The 20,597-nt window shown below is 47.7% G+C and overlaps 1 protein-coding gene across 1 annotated transcript in view; it reads right to left on the bottom strand.

Moving 5' to 3' along the window:
• The window catches only part of TECTA (tectorin alpha), a 67,391-nt gene that overhangs the window by 27,828 nt on the left and 18,966 nt on the right, over positions 1-20,597 (bottom strand). The window contains exons 7-11 of the mRNA XM_004427198.3: positions 18,359-18,929; positions 15,742-16,334; positions 13,822-14,395; positions 8,115-8,716; positions 174-735 (exon numbers count right to left, since the gene is read on the bottom strand). Of these exons, the coding sequence (XP_004427255.2) occupies positions 174-735; positions 8,115-8,716; positions 13,822-14,395; positions 15,742-16,334; positions 18,359-18,929 (2,902 nt within the window). The remainder of the gene's footprint in view (positions 1-173; positions 736-8,114; positions 8,717-13,821; positions 14,396-15,741; positions 16,335-18,358; positions 18,930-20,597) is intronic.

Below are 20,597 nucleotides of genomic sequence, written 5' to 3'. Positions count from 1 at the left end.
ATAAGGATATGGAGGCTCTGGGAGGTTACGTATCTTGTTTCAGATAACACACTCAATTCCAAAGCGCATATCCTTAAATTGCTCTACTCAATTTGCTCTGACTCCTATGGAGCTGGAAGACCAGCCTGGCCACACCAATCAAGGTACCAGGAGAGATAACGGGAAGGACTCACTGCAGGACGTGTAATTCCTCCAGCCGGTCACTGCGATCCCCTGAGTCTGGCAGGTGCTGGCATAGTTCTGGAGCCAGCTGCAGGCAGTCTGCACTGCACCCCCATCGATGCAAGAGTCAAACAGGCAGTTCTTGTAGAAGAAGGTGGGGTTCACTTTGCTGTGACACTTGGTGAAGCCAGCGTTCTGGCTGGGGATCAGGCTGCATAGCTGCTGCACCTTGGAGAAACCTTCCACCTTGGCACAGGAAGGGCAGTGGTCCCCACAGCCAACTTGGCAGAAGGTGTCCCTCTTCACCCAGCTCTGCCCAAACTCACTGATACTGGATGCAAGCAGACCCATGGGCATCTCCAGATCGTCCTCGGGGTTGCCATTATAGCGGCCGCACAGGCCATAGGTGCTGTTCTGCATGCTCCGAGGGACTGTGATGGACAGGAAGGTCTTCCAGTCGTACACGACCTTCAGGCCAAAATCAGTTTCCACCACCACGTGGAAGCCGAAGGAAAAGATATTTATCTTCCCTTGTCCCAACTTCAAGGGCAGATATAGCCGTTCATTGTTGATCTGCAAGAGAAAGAGAGTTAAGGGGCCGCCACGTGGCATAGCCGTTAAGTGCACGGTCTCTGCTGCTGGCGGCCCGGGTTCGGATCCTGGGCGCGCACTGAGACACAGCTTGTCAAGCCATTCTGTGACAGCGTCCCATATAAAGTGGAGGAAGATGGGCACAGATGTTAGCCCAGCGCCAATCTTCCTCAGCAAAAAGAGGAGGATTGGCATGGATGTTAGTTCAGGTCTGATCTTCCTCACACACACACACACACACACACACACACACGCACAAAAGAGAGTTAAGTAGAGAAATAGAGTTGGCCCAGAGTCTCCTAGCCCTTCTCCTAATGATTAGTCTTCAGAGAGAGGCAGTCCCAGAGGGGGGTTTGAGCAGGTTGAATGCATACTTTACATTAAGTGCTGTCTGTGTCAGTCAACTATTATTATTAGGATTTGAACAGACTTAAATGACTATCCTTTGTACACTAATACACCTATTTACTTCAGTGCCTTCTGTTTACATAGCATTATTCCCCCCAGGAGTTCAAATTGTTCTCTCCAAGGTAATGAGAGGGTAATAAGAATTCAATTAAAGTTTAGACTAAAATACTGAAACTTAGAACTCCTGTGTTTCTATTTCCAGCTCTACTGTGGATTTATTTTAGGCAAGCCTCAATTTATTAATTCCGTTGGGATTTTTTTTTTCCCCTGAAGAATGAGTTGACTTTGCTGCTCCCTCTGCCTAGGATGCCATTCGTCACCCGTCAACATCTCTCTCATCCTCCAGACCCTAGTCAAACGACGCCTATTCTATAAAGCAAGGTTTACTGAGCCTGTGGTCAGAATTAATCACTCCCTCGTCTGGGCAACCAGAATATGTTATTTATACTTCTCCTGTATTTTTCTTCACCTTTGGCCAAGATCAAGCATGTGCACACTGCTATGGAAGCACACATCATAACCTGCGTTATATTCTGGTTGGTTGGCTACATTTCTGTCTCACCTATAAAAGATTATGAGCAACTTGAGGGCAGGAACCACACCTTATTGATCTTTATATCCACTTTCTCCTCGCTATCCGCCGGGCATCCAGCACGATGCCTCACACAGAGAGGACCCTTGACACGTTTCCACCCATATATTTTTAATTCAGAAAACAAAGAAATCCCTTAATGTAAAACTGCAGAACTGCACTGCCCTTGCACTATTTTGATCCAAATGAAACAAATCCTATAGCCCTTGGCAGGGTGAGTGCATGATGGAAAATAGAGACTGCTCCGAGGGCTGAGAGGTGACTGGGTCTTCCTTGTGAGAGAAGGAAGCAGTAGGTGACTGCTCGTAGGGGTGTTCTAAGATTGCTCTCTGGCCAGAAGTGCCCTCCCTCTTCACCTCCTAATCTCTCTCCTATCTTGACATCCCTCCCATCCCTACTGCTACTGCTTTAGTTCAGACTCTCATCACCTTTCACCTTAACTATTGAACACTCTCCTAACCGGTCTCTCTGCTCTGGTGTTGCCTCTCTCCTCCATTCACTCACAGCTGCCACTCCAATATTTTTTAATGAAATTGAAAGCAGCTAATCCAATACTTAAAACCCTCTCCACGGCTTGAGTAAAATGTCTGATGTGCTTAGCACATCACACAGGGCTCTCCAGGAGTCTCAGACCCAACCCATTCACTTCCTCCACTCAAGCAATACCCAACACTTTGCAGTTCCCCAAATGGACCAAGTTGAGCCATTCCACCCTGTCATTTCCTTTGCTCCAAGTGTGTCGGTACTTTCTGTGTCCTGCCCGGGGCCCCTCATCCTTAGCCACTGTGACTGTGGGTGAATGATAAATCACAGCTGGCCTTGGCTGAGTGGGAGCCACCTGGCCCAGGAAGTTATGACACACACACACCCCCCACTCCAACCACTTCTCTCCATCCCAGGGGCAGCCCTCAGCCATTGACTGAGAAACACAGGGGACCAACTCTGTGTGTAGGTCATGCACCAGAGCTCCCACTAGCCCAAGCTGAGACTGGTCTCCAGCTTAGACCATATCCTTGTTGAGCTCTCTTCCCCTGGTGCTTCTCTCACTTTCTCAAGAATCCCCATCTCAGACTCTGCCTCTAGGAACCTGACCTAAGACAGCAATGATGCCTTTACTCCTGTCCCCCCTCTACGGGGCAATACTTACCTTTCGGATTTCAACTCAACTATCTCCTCTTCTATGAATATTTGTTTAGGCAGAATTCATTCATTCATCCAGTAGGCATAAATTTGGCATTACTGTGCGCCAGGCACTGTGCTAATGCTGGAATAAAGCACGGGCCCTCTCCCTAGGAGCTCACAGGCATGTGGCAGAGACGAGTACATAAAGAGATAATAATAACATCATCTGATGAAAGCAGTGATAGAGATAAATAGATGCACAGGCACCAGACTCAGCCTGTGGACAGAATCAGGGATGCCTGCAGAAGATGCTGCCCTCACCTGGTCCTAAAGGATGAGTAGTGTTGGCCAGCCAAGGAGAAATGAAAGTGAAGAAAAGGGAATCCCAAGAAAATGACAAAAGGAGAGGAACAAAGGGTATATATGAAGAATTAGAGCAATTTAGTGCTGCTGGAGCATAAAATGGGGCCTTGGGAGTAGTGGGAGACGAAGACGGAGAGGTGGGGAGAGCCTGGATTACGGGGGAGCCTTGTATGCAATGCCACACACGGCAGAGGCCCGTGAGATCAAGCCTGAAAAAGACCCATTCATTTTGCAAAAAAGAAGTCATCGCTGACTTTGATAAGGAAACTTCACTAGAGTGACAAGGCCAGAAGTCAGATGGCAGAAGTTCAACAGCAAATAGGAGATATAGAAGTAGAGATGGCTCTCTCCAGGAGTTTGAAAGGAAAGGGGAGGAGACAGATTGGATAGAAGCTAGTGGTGAATCAGGGTCCACGTTTGTTTTAGAATGAATATGTCCATGGGTTGAAGAAAAGAACCTAAGACACAGGAGGGACAGGAGATGACAGACAGGGAAGATCCCTGAAAAGGCAAAGCAGAGATGGCACAGGTGGAGAGTGGCAATGGAGAGGGGAAGAGATGCCTCATTCTCTGTGCCTGGAAGAGAGGAGGTGAAGAGGACGCAGTGACGGGTCATTTCAGTGACAGTGCAGAAGGGTGGAAGGAGGAGGAGATCACGCCTGATGAGCACAACTTTCTCAACCGGGAGGTCCAGAGACAGAGCGACGTGGGCTCTGTGTAGACACAGAATGCAGATGTGGAAGGTCACCGAGGAAAGCGAAGGCGGCGGGGACTCCCGCCTGCCTTGAAGACTCACACTAATAAACTAAAAGCTGTGCACCCAAAGGCTCACATGTGCTGGCTTGCTCTTCTCCTGAGTTGCCTGCATTCTATATTCTTGGCTATTGGGTATCAACAGGAGACAATATAATTGGATTAAAGCTAAAAGGCTTGCAAATTCTGTCGTCGCCCAGGAGAATCCTGAGAAAGGAATGCCTTTCAACTCAGACAGACAAACCCAGCTTCCCTCTGTCTCTGAATCCCCAGAATGCCACCTCCATTGCCACAACACGCCCTGTCTCTCTCTGTGAGTGAGAAATGGAAGGAAAGAGGGAGAGAAAGCAGAGAGAGGGAGAGGTTGGTATGGAAGGAGAGCCTCATGGATGAAGGAGGAAGGTGCAGAGGAGGAAGACAACAGGGCATGGGGATGAGTGTCGGGAAATGTATTTCAAATATTTAAGTATTGGAAATGAGACTACATATTAGATTTTTAGTAGAGAGCTTTCCTTTAAACAACTGCCCCTGGTCTGCTTCTATGGCCTCTTCAGCTGATCTCAGGTCCCCTCATAGATGCTTGCTACTGCTCTGGGTCTTCACTGATGTTTCCTTTTCCTAGAATGCTCTTACCTCAATCTCAGCCTGGCTAACGTATCCCTTCAGGGCTCGGCTCTGGATCATCTCTTCCAGAAGGCCTTCCGCAGGCTGGCTCAGGCAACCTGTGCCCTCATGACCCTCTGCACGTCACATTTTTGTAGCACTTGACATTGCATCGACTTTACCTGCTAACATGTCTTTCTCTCCCCCTAGACCCTGAGTTCTTTTAGGACAGAATCCATGTTTGATTCATTTTTCTACCCCCAGAGCTTGGCACAGAATAGGCATCAATATAAGCCCGTCAAACTAAACTGAGCTAGAGTGATGCTCAAAACCTCACTCTTCTCTGATGGCCACAGGATTGGCAATAAGTGATAAAGACACCAGCTGTGAGGGTCCTGAAAACCTTCCCCATGGCCTGGACCACGAAGGACCTGGCCGTGCTGAAGCCTGAGGGAGACGGCAGCAGAGATGTTGTCTCTGTTGAGCTCTGGCTGTGGACTGCCGAGACGTGGGCTGCAGCAGGGCCCCTGGAAGTGGCTCACCTTCTGTCACTCACCTCTCATAACCTTGTCTGGTATATACATCACATATTTATTTCTAGTTTCCCTTGGCTTGGTGGATTTTCCCACGTCCTCCAGTACTGCTTAATGCAGGGAAATGTCAGAGTCATAGAGGGACCCCATGTCCCAAGGAGTCACTTTCATGTCACCTCCATTTCTGAGAGCACCAGCAGTGACCTGGGGCTCCGTGCTGTGTTTTGGCCAGCACTTCACTGTACACTGTCATTATGATGGCCATTATTCTTCTCTCAGGGAGAGATGGTGACTAATAATAACATCATGGAAAAACAAATGCAAATCATTGAACAAGCAGATCCTGTAATGCATATTAATAATTCAAAGTAAATGCTAAATCTATCCCCCAGGTCCCAAAAGAAAAGAACCATCAAACATCCTGAACTCGGTCTTCTTGCCAGAGATTTGAAAGCTATATACTCTGTTCCCAGCTTGGGAACTTAGGATGGGTGACTTAGAAAGATGGTCCCCTCACCCCTTTAATCAATGCCTCCTTGACACTCACTGCTCCCTAATTAACTCCTATTGTGGGCTGAATTATGTCTCCCAAAAAGAAACTTTGAAGTCTTAACCCCCAGGACCTGTGAATGTGACCTTATTTGGAAATGGAGTCTTTGCAGATGTAGTCAAGTTAAGATGAGATCACACTGGACTAAAGTGGGCCCTAAATCCAATGGCTGGTGTCCTTAAAAGGAGAGATTTGGCACAGAAAAACAGAAGACACAGAGGGAGGAAAGCCACATAAAGACGGAGGCAGAGACTAGAGTTACGCTGCCACAAGCCGAGGATCTCCAAGAATCGCTTAACCACCAGAAGCTGGGAGACACGCTTGGAACAGATTCTTCCCTAGAACCTCAGAGGGAGCAGGGCCCTGCTGACACCTTGAGTTTGGACTTCTAGCCTCCAAAACTCTGAGAGAATAAGTTTCTGTTGTTTTAAGCCATCTAGTCTGTGGTGTTCTGTGACAGCAGCCCTAAGAAACTAATACACCCTTCCCTCTCCATCTTTTTATGGGAGGAAGAAACCGGCTCTGTGGTTCTCATGACTCTCGACTTTAACCATGAGTGCATCTCATGAGATTAGATTAGGACACGTGCCTGGAGGGTGAGCTGACCCGTTAAGGCCTCAGCCCTAAAGCGGAGGAAAAGGGAGGGAAACACCCAGTGAGAGGGGACTCAGCCACCACGAAGGAGAGAAGGGACAGCACAGAAAAGGATAAGCGTTCATGAGGATCCAGTGGTCTATATGTGAGAATAACTGGGCCAGAAAACAACATGGGTGGCCTCAGATGTCCATATACCTAAACGCCGAGAGCACGTAACACAAAGCAGAAAATATGATTCCATAACACACTGCGTGGGACAGAACCTACGAACAGATGGTATTTTAAAAGAAGACAAAAACCTGAGAGGGAGAAAGGTGGAAGAGTGTTGAACGTCTTGAATGTCAGGGAGATAAGGAACTGCATGAAAAGATTTAGATCGAAGGGGAGGAATATATCAGGGGAGGAGAAAAGGACGCGTATGATGTAAGCCACATGGACAAAATGGTTGACATTTGTTTTAACACATATGATGAAAATAGAGTAGAGGGAAGTTACTGCAACGGGCAGCTTCAACTATCCAGACGTATGTTGAAACCTCATGAGGCTAAAAGCAAAGCATCTATGTATTCTTCACCGGCTCAGTGGCCATGCGCTCTGCCAGATTGCTGAAGTGCCCAGCGGCAGAATGAGAGTCAAAGGGCCCTTGGAAGAAAGGGGTTATTACGTCATCTCACTCACTCAGATGAATGTCTGGAGTGTCATCACACGCAGACCCTGTGTCTTCACTTAACATCAAGATGAATTAGGCACGGTTCCTGCCCTCAAGAAGTCCCCAGTTAGTATTCACTGAGTTAGACATGAACATCATAAAAAAATACAATATGATTCGTGCAATAATGGACATAGGAACCAAGGTTTAAGGAAAACCAAGGACTAAGGAAATCCTAAGGAAGGAAAGAAATCAGTAGAGTTGCCCAGGAAACTCATTAGTAACAGCTCAGAATTTTAGAGAATGTATACAAGATGAAAAGGAGTCTCCTTACAGATAAATTATGCCACAGACCAGTGAAGATAATGTTAATAGGCCAACATCCTAAATCAGCTCCTCCCAAATGCTGAAGCAGAGGCCATTGGCTGGCTTGTTAGTACCCCAAGCGATGCTCAGAGCAAGACCTTGGAGAAGGAGTGGCGGGGCTGCTGCTGGGGCCGACGTCCTCAGGCCGGACTAGGAGTGCACGGGACTCCTCACCCCTACGTACTTCTGTCTTTACGGTCAAGGGAGTGAACAGGGTGGGCAGGGTAGAAAGAGGGAACTGAGGCCTAGGTGAGTAAAGAGATTGTAGGAGAGCCCCTGAGTGCTCCAAAAGTGTGCAAGACTCTTGAACTCCCGGACGCTGTGGGAGCCAACAGGGAGACTGCAAGAGGTGGAAGGAGGCCAGAGCAGGCAAATATTGTCCTGCTCTCAACAAAGGGAAGGAGGTGGCTTAGACAATAGTACCACCTATAGACGCCTAGTCCGTGCTAGGCGTGTGTTCTCTTTTACAGATGGAGTGACTGCCCAAGGCCGCACAGCAGCAGCCAAGCTGGGATGCGAATCCAGGTCTGTGCTCTCTCCAGCATACTCTGCTACAATATGAGAGGTACCATTTCGGGAGGTGGCTGTGTTCCTCACTTGGGACCTGTGACTTGGGCAGATCATTTTTCTCTCTGAAGCTCAGTTTCCTTATCTGTAAGAAAAAGTGACAGAAAATCTCCAGGGCCCCTCTCTGTTCTAACATCCTAAGCTTTTCCTTGGATTCTGGACCATCCTGATTCAGCCGCAGCCTGGCTTGCTGACCTGGGACCCCTGTCCTCACGTCCCCCCGACCCCCTTCCTGGGGTCTGGCCTGTGACTACTCACCAGCACAGTGTGTTTGTAGGCCCTGTGAATCACAATGTTGTAGCCAAACACAGTCACATCCACCTGCTTGACCCACAAGGCCAGCGACGGGTCCCGGTCCTCGTTCTTGGCTGTGACGATGAATCTGGGGAAAGTGTCTGAGCTCGGCCTGTTTCCTGTGGTGCACAGGATGAGTGGGCAGCTGGTCTGGAAGTCAAAGGGGTAGCCGTCAAAGGTCAGGTGGTGGCCGTAGCCCGAGACGATGCAAGAGGCGTCGGTGCGAGCCTGGCAGTAGTACAGGCCGCCGTCCTCCATGCAGTACTCATCCTCTTTGCAGGGGACGGTCTCACAGTGGATGCTGTTGTCTGTGCCATTGCAGTAGCAGAAGATCTGGCAGTCCAGGTCCACCCAGAAGGTCTCATTGGTGGCAAGTTGGCGCCCCTCAAAATTGCAGCCACACTCGCTCCGGGGGACACACTGGCTGTCTTGCAGGGCATAGCCCTCGTCGCACTGACACCCCTCAGAGCAGCTCTCCACACAGATGGGGCCCAGGGTCAGGGTCTCACAGGTCTCCGTACACATCACACACTCCTCAAAATGGCTGTTCTCCGGGCATTCCAGAGCTGAGGGTGGTCAAGGAGAAGACAGGCTTGAGAAAGGGACAGAGGTCAGAGACAGAGTTCGTGCGCTGTGTGTATGCGTGTGTATGTATGCGTGTGCGTGCATGTGTGAGTGTACCATGTGTGTACTCTTATTTGTACAGCATAGTGAGCTCGATGAGTGCCCTGTGATCAGCACCACTGTCATCCTCGTTTGGGGTGATCAAAGGCTCAGGGAACCTCTCACTCGTGTGCTCCTCTACTGCACTTCGCTTTCCACGTAGAAGATTCCAAGACTAGGGGCCTGTATGCAGCATCTGCTGCATGCCAGGCACTGTTCTAGGCACTTTAATGTAATTTGTCTCAATAACCTGGAAGGTAAGGAGTCTTATCATCCCTATTTTATAGGTGAGACAACTGAAGTTCAGTGACAATTTAATCCAGTGAATAAGTACCAGAGAGAGAGTTGAATTCGGATCTCCTGACTCTAAGTCTCCTGACTTGAAGACCCTGGAGAGAGAGTGTTCTGGAAAGAACAAGTACTTTGAGGCCATAGAGACCAGTGGATACCATCTCTGGGCTTTAGTTTCTTCTTTTATTAAATGAGAACAGTACTTACCTCACATGGCGGTTCTGAGGATTAAGAACCTAATACATTGAGTCGGCAGCAGAGTCTCAATAAATAGCATGCCCTTCCCCTCTTTACACTTCTTTCTATACAGATAGGCTTTATGCAGGTATTTTTACTCTACAAATTGGTCTCTACCTTTGCCTTTCATTTCTCTGCTCCTGGTGCCCTCTGCACCACCGCCTCCCCACCCTCTGCACATGGTCACCCCCACCTCCTTTGCCCACACTCTTTCCCCCACCTGGACGGCCCTCACAAAGCCAAATCCTACCCAGCCTTCACTTAGAACTGCACTTCTGCCCAGAAGCCTTCCTTGATAGATCAAGTGTCTGAGTCACAAAGCATAGCACATAAAATGATGACAGCACGTGTGGCTCACTGTGGAGTTCCGGGTAACCTTCCTATTTCTCTTGATTATTTCAGTTTGTCAAAATCTGAGCTGGGCAGGGATGAATCCAGGAGCACAGAAGAAATCTACCCACAAGTCTGTGTAGACTAAAGATCTGTGAAGGTCTCCACCATCTCTTGGGAGAATAACATCTTGCCTTTAAAACTTTAGCTCTTATGCATACTATCACTCCTTAATAGCATATTATAATCCAAGGACACATAGGGCACTACAGAGAAATAAACTGCATGGCAATAATAGCTCTGCCCACAAGTACCAACTCGACAGTTCTGCGCTGTGTACTGAAAGCCAATCTTTTTTCCTCTGGGCTAAAGGACCATCTCCACTCCCGTTGACGACAATACCATGTGGCTTTGAGTTGAAGGCTTTGAGTTGAAGGCTAGTTCAGCACTGATTAAATATGTCTGTAGAGAGGGATTTTCACAGTTGTCTCTAAATTGTGAATGTTATAACACTGACTGCAGGTTTATGGTGAAAGCAAATAGCATGACTTATTTAAATGATTCTTGCTTTATGACTTACTGTGTTGTCTGAATTTGTCTGAAAGTCTGGAACACACAGAAGTGAAGTAATAAAACTTCCCCTGCCCCTGAAATGCCTCTTTGAAATTACTTAATTGGGCATCCTGGCTCAGCCAGCAAGAGGGCTGGTTAAAAATACCTGAGCACAGAAGCGGTGGTTGTCTCTCTCTAGGTCTCAAGAAGACTGTGCTTCTGATTTGCAGCTGTTGCTCAAATCCAATTCCCACGCTGTAGGACCCCAACTAGATTAACCTCTTAGTACCCAGGGACTTGATCAACCAAGTGTGCACACTCTGGTCCTTCTCGCCAGACCCATGTCCACAAGGTCCGGCCAAGACATCCCGGGGGATGTCTCAAGTTTGAACCCTGGCCCTCTGCCCAAGGAAGCCATGTTCCACATGGTTGCTTCTGTCCACATGTCTCTCTCTAAAAAAAGGCACTTACAAGAGCTTCCTCCAGCTCTGCAGTCCAGATGAGGGATGGTAAGAAGCTATTCTCAGCAGCCATCACACCCAGGAAAAGAGGGAATCATCACCATCCTGCCACACTTCCTTCACACAAACAATACCACCACACTGTGCTCCACGTAGTACACAAACAAGCCAGAAACACTTCCTGCTGGGTAAGAGTTCATAGTCTAAAAGGATGGCATGGATACAGTCTAAAAGGACTGGCCACAAAGTGGATTTGATATGGGGCAGGCTTGGTAATCCTGTACTGTGAAAGAACTACAACTAGAAAGCTGAGTGCCGGAGCAGGGACAGAGATCGTATTAGATAAGCTGGAGATGGGACAGAAGAGGAGGTGGGAGGTGGATTAAAAAGAAGGCTTTGGAAAAGCATTATAAGGTCCCGCTAGAGGTGGTGGTCAATAGAAACCCTGGAGCCTCTCTCCCTGTAGGTGACTTGATGAAAGAGCATGCTCCCAGATTTCCAGCGTTGGGGTCCACAGCATCTGCTATTAACCCCTCCCCAGTGCGGCTCACCACGGATATAACCACCCTTCTCTGAGACGACAGCCACCAAACCCTCCACGTGCTCCTCGGACTTCCAAAGCTCAGAAACCAAAGATTTAAAAAGACAAGTATGTATATATGTGTATGTGCGTGTGCATGTGTGTGTGTGCGTGCGTGTGTGTGCATTCTTAGCTCTAAGATGTTTCTGTTGAAACGGCTTAGAGGCAAACAAGAATACTCCAATAGCAATGGGTAAGCCTCACCCAGATCTTGGTTTCTAATAACATTTCCCACCAAAAGGAATCAGGGCTTCTTGGAGTAATTGCTGCTTCTAGTCTGGGGCAGGGAAGTGTGGAGCATCTTGTTATGCCAGAAAGTAAGAAAACAACAGAGGCATGTCAAAAGGACATAGGAGGCAACTTGAAGGGGCTCCCATAGGCCAAATATGGGACAATTTTAACACCAAAATAATTAAAAAATGTAATATGAAATATAAATTATTGAAAAAAATAGGAATTCATGAGTCCATATTGATAAGATAGATAGATGATTGAGATAAATAGAAAGATGGGTGGATGAATGGATGGATGGGTGGGTAGATAGATAGATACATACATACATAGATACACAGATATATAGATACATAGATGGATGATAGATGGATGGATGACAGGCAGACTGAAGAGCAGGGAGGACTCTTGCTTACAGTAGAATGATATCCGCTGACTGCTTAAAGTGGAGAGAGTGCTGGAGCTGGAAACCACTAGTTTGCAATCATCATGCTAAAGATTGACACAAGCAAAAGTCATCAATAGGCATTAAGTCAGAGGGAATTTTGATGATGGTCAGGACACTGGCATGGTTTTAAAGCATCTCCCACAGATTGCTTATTAGTTGGAAGAGAAAAAACATAGTGACTCTAGAGTGGAGACATTTGACAACACCTGACCCAGGGATCAACGTGCCCATCACCAATGAGAGGAGGCTGGACAGAGCATGCCCCACATGTGATGTGATGCCATGAGAAAAGCACAGAGTCTGAGTAGGGATGTACAGCAGGTTAAGTTGAAACCCAAACCCAAATCAAACCCAAATGGAGGGCCATTCTGTTTTAAAAGGAGAGAGGTTGTACTCTTTTTTGTGTGTGTGTGAGGAAGATCGGCCCTGAGCTAACATCTGCCAATCCTCCTCTTTTTGCTGAGGAAGACTGGCTCTGGGCTAACGTCTATGCCCATCTTCCTCCACTTTATATGGGACGCCGCCACAGCATGGCTTGACAAGCAGCGCGTCGGTGCACACCCGGGATCCGAACCGGCGAAGCCCGGGCTGCTGCAGCAGAGCATGCGTACTCAACCGCTTGCACCACTGGGCCGGCCCCCGGTTGTATTCTTAAAAAATGGCAATGTCATAAAAGACAAAGAAAGCTAAGGATTTTTTTCCAGATTAAAGAGACATGACAACTAAATGCAGTATGTGGTCCTAGACTAGATCTGTACTGAGGGGGGAAAAAAGCCATAAAGGACATTACTGAGTCAATTGACAAAACTGAAATATGGATGTGATATTATTTTGTCAATGTTAAGTTTCCTCAGGTCAATAAATGTACTGTGGTTCTGTAAGTGAGCATCCTTATTCTGAGGAAATACACACTGAAGTATTTAAGGGCAAAGGGGCATGAAGTATGCAACTTCACTTTCAAATGGAGTGAGAGAGAATGACAAAGCAAATGGGGCAAATGCTAACAATAGATTAATCTGGGTAAGGGGTATACAGATATACTTGCAACTTTTCTATAACTTTGACATTATTTCAAACTAAAAAGTTTTAAAAAATGAATTTAGATAGGAAGAAATATAATGGAAGAGAGATAAATGAATGATGGAATCTTAATGGTAGCATTGGTTTCAGTTTACGGCCAATCTTTTTGGTGGGTAAAGGATGGGTACTGAAGTCCAGGTGGGGCAGTCCTTGCTCCAGGCCTGGGGTCCGCCCTCTCAGCCACTCTTTCTTCTATCCTTCCACATTACTCCTTCCAGTGGCCTCCCCAGTAACCAAGGTAGCTACATGTCATGTCTTCCCAGCAATTATCCTAATTACTACCAGTACTGCCACTGCCCTGCTGAGAGGACTAGATACCCTGGGGACCAAATGAAAAACCAGCAACATGGGACTCTCTTAGTAGCCATTGTCAAGTGCCCCAGAAAGTGGTGCTAATCTCTGCTCCGGGAAAGGCATCCTGACTGATCGCCTTCGATTGAAATGAATGGGGCCCTTCTTCGCCAAGAGAGAAGGCACTTATGGAGCCATCACAAAGATTTCTAGTCCTTTGACATGACGTATATCGTCTGCTAGATGAAACCACAAGTCAATACGATGGCTGATTGTTCTACAATGAAGACATATTGTGTAATTAGAAACAAAAAAAGGTGAGACACAGTGTGGTTTGCGGTGATGGCCTTCCAGAGGACATATCAGACTAGGGAAGGTATCCACAGGAATTAGATTGTCCTTGAGCTCAACTCCAGCAGGAAGAGAAGCCCTGAGTAAGAAGAGCCACTGTCTCGTCTATACCTCAACCACTCAGTTGGTCTCCCCCAGAATGTAGCCCCAACTTACGGCAGAAGTCATAGGTCCGCCAGGGGCCCACCTCCACATCGGCATTCTTGCAAGCACTTGCATACCGGGCCACAGAGTCACAGAGCTCCGACTCATTGCCTCCGCTCTGGCACAGGCGGAAGAGGCAGGTGCGGTAGTAGGCCGTGACATTGACCACTCCGTGGCACTCTAGAAAGGAGCTGTTGGAGGGGTCGTTGATGATGCCGCACCTGGAGCGGCTCCGATAAAATTTGAGCAGCTCCGAGTCATTGTTGCAGGCCTTCAGCAGGTCCCCACACTCCCCGTTACAGATCTCCTCAAAAGTTGTCCAGCTTTCCAGGAACACTGCCAGGTTGTCCGTGCACTTGCCGGTGGGGAGACAGAATTCATCGCTGGCGTTTGCATTGAAGAAGCCACACAACCCCCCAGTGCAATTGAAGTAAGCGGTGGAGAGCCGGATGTACAGCAGACCTACATCTGAGTACTGGACGGCCACAACACCCCGGGACTCTACCGTCGTGCTGTTTTTGTTTTGATAAATTTCCAGCTTCCCCGAAGGATGGAAATAAGGTAATTCCACTTCCTGACCATTCAGCTGAAAAATCAAATCACTACCATCAATTCCGGATACACACAGAGTACCCACAATTTGCTAAACTATGGAATAAAGACATGGCTCTGCCCCACGTCTAGCTCCTGGAGAAATGTCAAGAAGCCGATGGTCTATGGAAACCACACAGACAGACACCAACTGCTTTTTCATAGCCTTCTTTGCTTCTTTCTTTCTAGACTCCTCTGATTCAACACACTTGCTCTTTATCTGGGTATGTACGAGACCCTAAGCTAGCCTAAAACAGAACTGAAATGTGAGTACAACTTGCGGCTTCCCCCTGCTGCCTCACATCTCCTTTTCTCAGACGGCGCCTCATCTTCTCCATCTTTCTGACTCCTTCTTTTCCCTTCAAACCTTACTTTTCCTGTGTCCCAGCCCCTGGGGAGCTTATAGTGTGTGTCCAATTATCTAGCTGTCCATCCACCTATCTACCTCTTACTATTCTTTTAATAAATTCATCTCTGCCACTGTGTCAATGGGAATGAGAACACAGCCCTTTCAGTTTGTGGATGTGTGTTTTATTATCTCCTTGTACAAAACTGCATTGACTCTTGTTTTCTAAATTAGACTTCATGTCATCCTATGAAATGCATGCTGGACTGGAAGAAGGGAGATACCCCCAACTCTGTCATCCCAGCTCTGCCTCTACTTAGCTGCGACCCACATCCCTCACTTAGCCCCTTGGGATTTTCATGTGAAAGTGAGGAGTTGCACTAGATGATTCCTAAGATTCCTTCTAGAACTAATGATCTATGAGTCTGGGTGCCTAACAATGGGTACATTAGACCTGGTCAGATAGGCAGGAGGAACCTTGGCGGGCACCCTTTCACGACCCCACATGGATTCCCATCTACAGGTAGTACAGTATAGCACAGAGTCAGTATAGTACAGGGTAAAGAGCACAGACCCTGGAGCCAGCCTGCCTGGGTTTGTATCCCACTTTATGGCTGTGTGTCTCTGAGGAAGTTACTTAACCTCTCTGTACCTCAGTTTTCTCATATGTAAAATAAAGATAATATATACCTCATAGGATTAAATGTGATACTGTTTAGAATAGTGCTTGGCACATAGTAAGCGTCCTATAAGTCTTTGCTATTATGGAGAGCTAGTCCTGCTAGATCTGTCTAATTTGAGAAATTTCAGCTTCACTCCACTTCTCAACCTGATAGACTTTTATTTAGTACTGATAGTTAGAAAATGCTCCCATTTCGGAGTCGTTGCTTCCCTAGAATCCACTCACTGTCAGAGGCAGACAGGCAAACCTGAAGAATATGGCTCCTGCACCTGGCGAGACATCAGAAAACCCTCACGGGCAGCAGGGGTCTTACCTTGACTTCTGAAGCCCCGATCCCGCCTATCTTGACCTCCTGGTCTGCCACCAGGATCCGAACACCTCGCAGCCAAGCCGGCCCTGCGTCGGGCTTCTTCTTGTTGATGTCGATTTCCAGATACTCCGGGCGCTCGGGGCAGGTCTTGAGGAGGGTATAGGAGAACTCGGAGGGGAAGGCGTAGGCAGCCCCGTCGAAGGTGTGCAGCACCTGGGTCTGGCTGACCAGGCACACGGTCTCCCGCTTGGGGAAGCAGCCCCGGTAGCCGCCCTCCACAGCGCACACCTCCCCGCCACGGCACGTCTTGTTGAAGCAGTAGATGTCGCCGCCCTCCTCACACAGGCACTGCACCGTGCAGTTGGCCGTGGCCCAGAAGAACTCCCCCATGGTGTAGTAGTGGCCGTCGAAGTCACAGCCGCATTTGTGCAGCGGGACGCACTGGCTGGTGCTGAGGACAAAGCCTTCGTTACACTGGCAGCCCTCTGTGCAGGGCGTGGCGCACTTCTGAGAGGCCGTGAGATCCGAGCACGTGTCTGGGCAGCTGCTGGTGCACACAGAATAGTGGCTGAAGCTCGGGCACTGCACTGTGGACACTGATGTGGGGGAGAGAAAAGAGCGTGACAATAAAGTCAATGACCCAGGGGCTAACCAGCCAGAGTCCACCACGCACAGGAGCTTGGAGGAAGCGTGCTCCCTCTGCACCATTTCACTCCTGGAGTGAGGGTCAAGTAGCTACTCATTTGGGGAAGAGAGACTTGAGGTGGTGCCTGTAGAAATGTGCACAACTGCTTTCAGTGATAACTACTGAGCAAGTTATCAGTGATAACTACTGTTTGAATTGTGAGCTTTGACTCTCGTTTGATCATCGCCACTGAAATTAAACTTCAGGCTGCTGTCCTAACTAGAGTAGTCTGATTATTCAATCTAGATGTATTATTTGGTGATCTACAACCATCAAGATGTTTGAAGATCTTCAACCGACAGACATAGAAGTTGATCTGATTTTAAAGAGCATGGCCCATTCTTAGGAAAGAGATAAATCCAACTTGGAGGAGAAACAAAAAATGTAGCTGTTAGAGGAGTAATTTGAAAACATGAAATTTCTAACAGGGAGTACTTAAAATACTTGAGTGACCAAAGAAGAATGTGAAAATGAAGTCTCTGGGACATTAAAAATAAGAACGAATCTTGGTTATCTGAAAAGAATTTGTGTGCCTGTTCCTCCAGGAGACTGGATGGGAACTAGATGCCTTGTGAAGCCCTTTCTTGCCTTAGAAACCTTCCGTTTAAAAACATCTGAGTCTACAGAAATGTTTGTCTGGTTGAATCCAACAGGCAGGGCTCAACAGCCTAGTAAACTAGCTCTCTGAATTAAATACAGTTCATCCCACTAACATGAGAGAGAGAGGGAGAGAGAAGGAGAGGGAATATGGAAGACAGGAAAGTAATACCACTAGAAAAAAATATAGCCATTATAGGTAAAAATTTAGTGAGGCAATTTGCATGCTCTTGGATTATACAAGATCAGAGAAGCCATATCAATCTCAACTTGAATCAGGATTTGGATGCTCCCCGCTAATAGAGGCCAGTCAGTCACACACACAAAAAAACCATTGTCTCTTAGTTGTCTGATCAGTTCTCTAAGAACTGAGTCTGATACATGATGGTTTTGTGAATCCAACCTATACTGATAGGAAAAAAATCTCCCACTGGCCTTGGAATTTAAGGAAACTTGTATACCTTCTCACCTCCGTAGCACTCTCAAGCGCATGGACTATCATTTTCTGTTTACTGAGATGGAAAAAACCAAGGACCAGGAAAGAAACAAAATTCTAAGAAGCTGGGTTTTTGTGTTTTTTTTTGCTTGTTTTAAAAATTTATATAACTAGGAAAAGAAAGAGAGACTTCAGTGGGATAGAAGGAGAAAATAACAAGACGACCAAATGGTACAAAATGCTTAATCCAAAAGTGTAGTTCAAAAGAAGCTGGATTTTACCACACTGTTGGGGCTTTTCCTAACCACCTGGCATTTCAGAAAAAGGGCTTCCTTCTAGAAGAAAATACTCTAGGGAGTATTCTAGACTCCTTATCTGCAGCCCCTTCTTCTACCAGCAGCAGCAGGTCAGCTGAAATGCTCCAGCGCAAGAGACACAAAACCTACAGGGACTGAAAGTGGAGAAGAAAGAGCCAGGAACAAACACCGTTGGTGCCATTGGAGGTGAGTTATTCTCCCCAAAGCTAGTTTTGATTACTCAGGCCAGCATCTGCATTTCCGCAACAGCCACCTGCACCTCTGAAAACTCCACCTCCTCGCTTAACTCTGGGATTGCCACCCCCTGCTACAGGGCCTTCCTCTGGCCAAACATTTCCTGCCACGCATCCCACGTTCCCAGACGGTTTATGCTCATCAATGGTTTCTTGTTCTCTGGCTATGATGTTGGATGGGGAAAAAAGTAAAGATCCGTTTACAATTCATTCTTTCTAATTTGTGATATTTCAACTCACCCTCACTCTTGGGCAATTTGTTTCAACAAGGAGATTTTTGAAGAGCCCAGAAACCCTCTCCCTGCCCCCCTGCACAAGTGCAGCCTTCCGTTCAGATGGGATGCCAGCTTACCACACCCAGTCTGGATTCGCCAGTCTCCAATTGGAATGCCAAGGGCTTGGCACACAAGGGCGTAGGCCTGGATGGCTTGACAGAGGAGTGTCCCGTTGTCCCTCACGCTGCACAGGTCATACACACAGCTGTGCACAAAAGCCGTGGGGTCCACAACAGTGCCACACTCCCACAGGGGGCCATCTGTCTTGTTGAGGAAGCCACAGTAGTCGGAGCCAAAGTAGAGAGCTTCGGTGGCGGCATCGCACTGGGTGCAGTTGTCCACACAGCCCGAGTCGCACTTCCAGTCAGCGTGGTAGACCCGCCAGCTCTCCCCCAGATCCAGGACAGACATGGCCGGCCTGCCGTCCGGGCGCAGGAAATCATCCAGCGGGTTTTTATTGTAGTTCCCGCAGAGCCCACAAGTGGAGTTTATATAGGAGCCTGGGATGGAAATGGAGGCGTAGTGCTGGCCGTCAAACGTCACTAAGAGCCCAAAATCCGTTTCCACGGCAGTAGACATGCCACTCTGGTAGATTTTCACTGCCCCCAAGTCTAAGGTGATGGGCAAAGAAGTCACTAGGTCATTAACCTGCCAACAACAGTAATAGTAAAAGGCAGGTGAGCAGGTGCCAGGGCAATGGGTCCATCCAAGATCAGGAAAGGGAGGCAAAGCAGTTCAGTGCTCCAGAGAGAATGGCCCCCCAAATGTCCAGGCTCCAGTGGGCTTGCCTCCTACAAGGCAGAGGCCTGGGGGAACCCTGGAGAGCAGGTTGGTGAGGGCCAGCTGAGCGCTGTGCATTTCAGCTGTGATAGACGTGCATCGCTAGCGCCACTCTAGACTCCTCTGGGGACCAGGTGGTTGTCCACCTCTCCTGGCTGGCTCTAGGGCTAGCTTCAAGTCTTTTCTTGAAAGACTAGTTACCTCGCTTCTCCTCTTCACTCCTCTAAATCCATTCTCTAAGTCTCAGCTTAAGTCACATGTTTCCCACGACCCACCACTGCCTGTAACACTTCCTGACCCCTCCTCCCAGCTGAAATGTGTCCTATAAACTGTTCCCCACCATTTAGCTTTGAGGCTGCCCTGCTATTATTCTCTGAGTGTTTCATCCTGTCACTTCCTGATACCAAGACTGTCATGTAGTCATTCAACGACGACAAATTTGAACGCCTACTGGGTACCAAGCACTATGTTAGGTGCTGAGAAATAAAAAATGAAAACCTGTCCCTGCCCCTCGTGAGCTCTCAGTCTACAGAGGAAGAGGGACACAAATGGATATTTATAAAATATTGTTTTAAATATGCATTAATAGGTGATGCAATGGGAAAACAGTAAATGAACACTTAATCCACTGGAAGAGTCACATAAGGCTTTTCAGAGACAATTAAGTCTGACCTGGGTCTTTAAAGATTAACAGAAGGGGCCAAGGGAAGAGTGGAGGGCAGGGAATTCCGGGACAAGAGAAGAAAGGCAGGGTGCTTAGAAAGAGTTGCCTGAGTATGGGGACGGTTGTCAAGGTGTTACTGGGCTGCAGAGAGAAGAGGTGGCTGGCAATGAAGCTGGAGACACAGGCAAGATACATTCATTCCACAAATACTGAATTAGCCATTTCTGTGTGTCAGGCACTGTTCTAAGAGTTGAGGAATAGGCACAAGTGAAAAGGACAAAATCCCTGCTTCATGGAACTTTATTTTTTCATTGAGAGACCAACAACAAACAAAGTAAGTAAAATATATAGGTATGCCAGAAAAGTGTTCTGCAGAAAAATAAAGCAGGGAATGTGGATCAAAAGTGCTAGGGAAGAGGGATTCTAACTTTAAGTAGGATAGTCAGGGAAGATCTCACTAGGAAGAGGACATTTGAGATGAGGAAGCAAGCCGTGCCATTATCTGGGGCAAGAGTGGCTCACACAGAGGGGACAGCCAGGCCCTAAGATGGGAGTGTGCCTGGATGCTCCTGGGACCTCAGGGGCCAGTGTGGCTGGGGCAGAGAGACCAAGGAGAGGGCAGGGCTAGATGATGTCAGAGAGATAAGAGCAGCCAGAACAGGTAGGGCCTTGTCAGCTGTGGTAAAGACTCTGGCTTTGACTCTGAGCAAGACGGAGAGACAAGAGGGCGTCTAGAGCAAAAGGTCGACACGATCCGACTTCCATTTTAAAAGAATTGCTCTGACTTCCGTGTTGGGAACAGACCTTGGAGGGCCTTGGAAGCCATGTTTTAAAACAAGACAAAACAAAACCAACAAAAACAAAAACAAAAC

This window comes from Ceratotherium simum, chromosome 7 (assembly GCF_057802395.1).
Source record: "Ceratotherium simum simum isolate JZ-2026a chromosome 7, ASM5780239v1, whole genome shotgun sequence".
Taxonomy (NCBI): Eukaryota; Metazoa; Chordata; class Mammalia; order Perissodactyla; family Rhinocerotidae; genus Ceratotherium; species Ceratotherium simum.
This window is presented reverse-complemented; position numbering and strand designations above follow the sequence as displayed.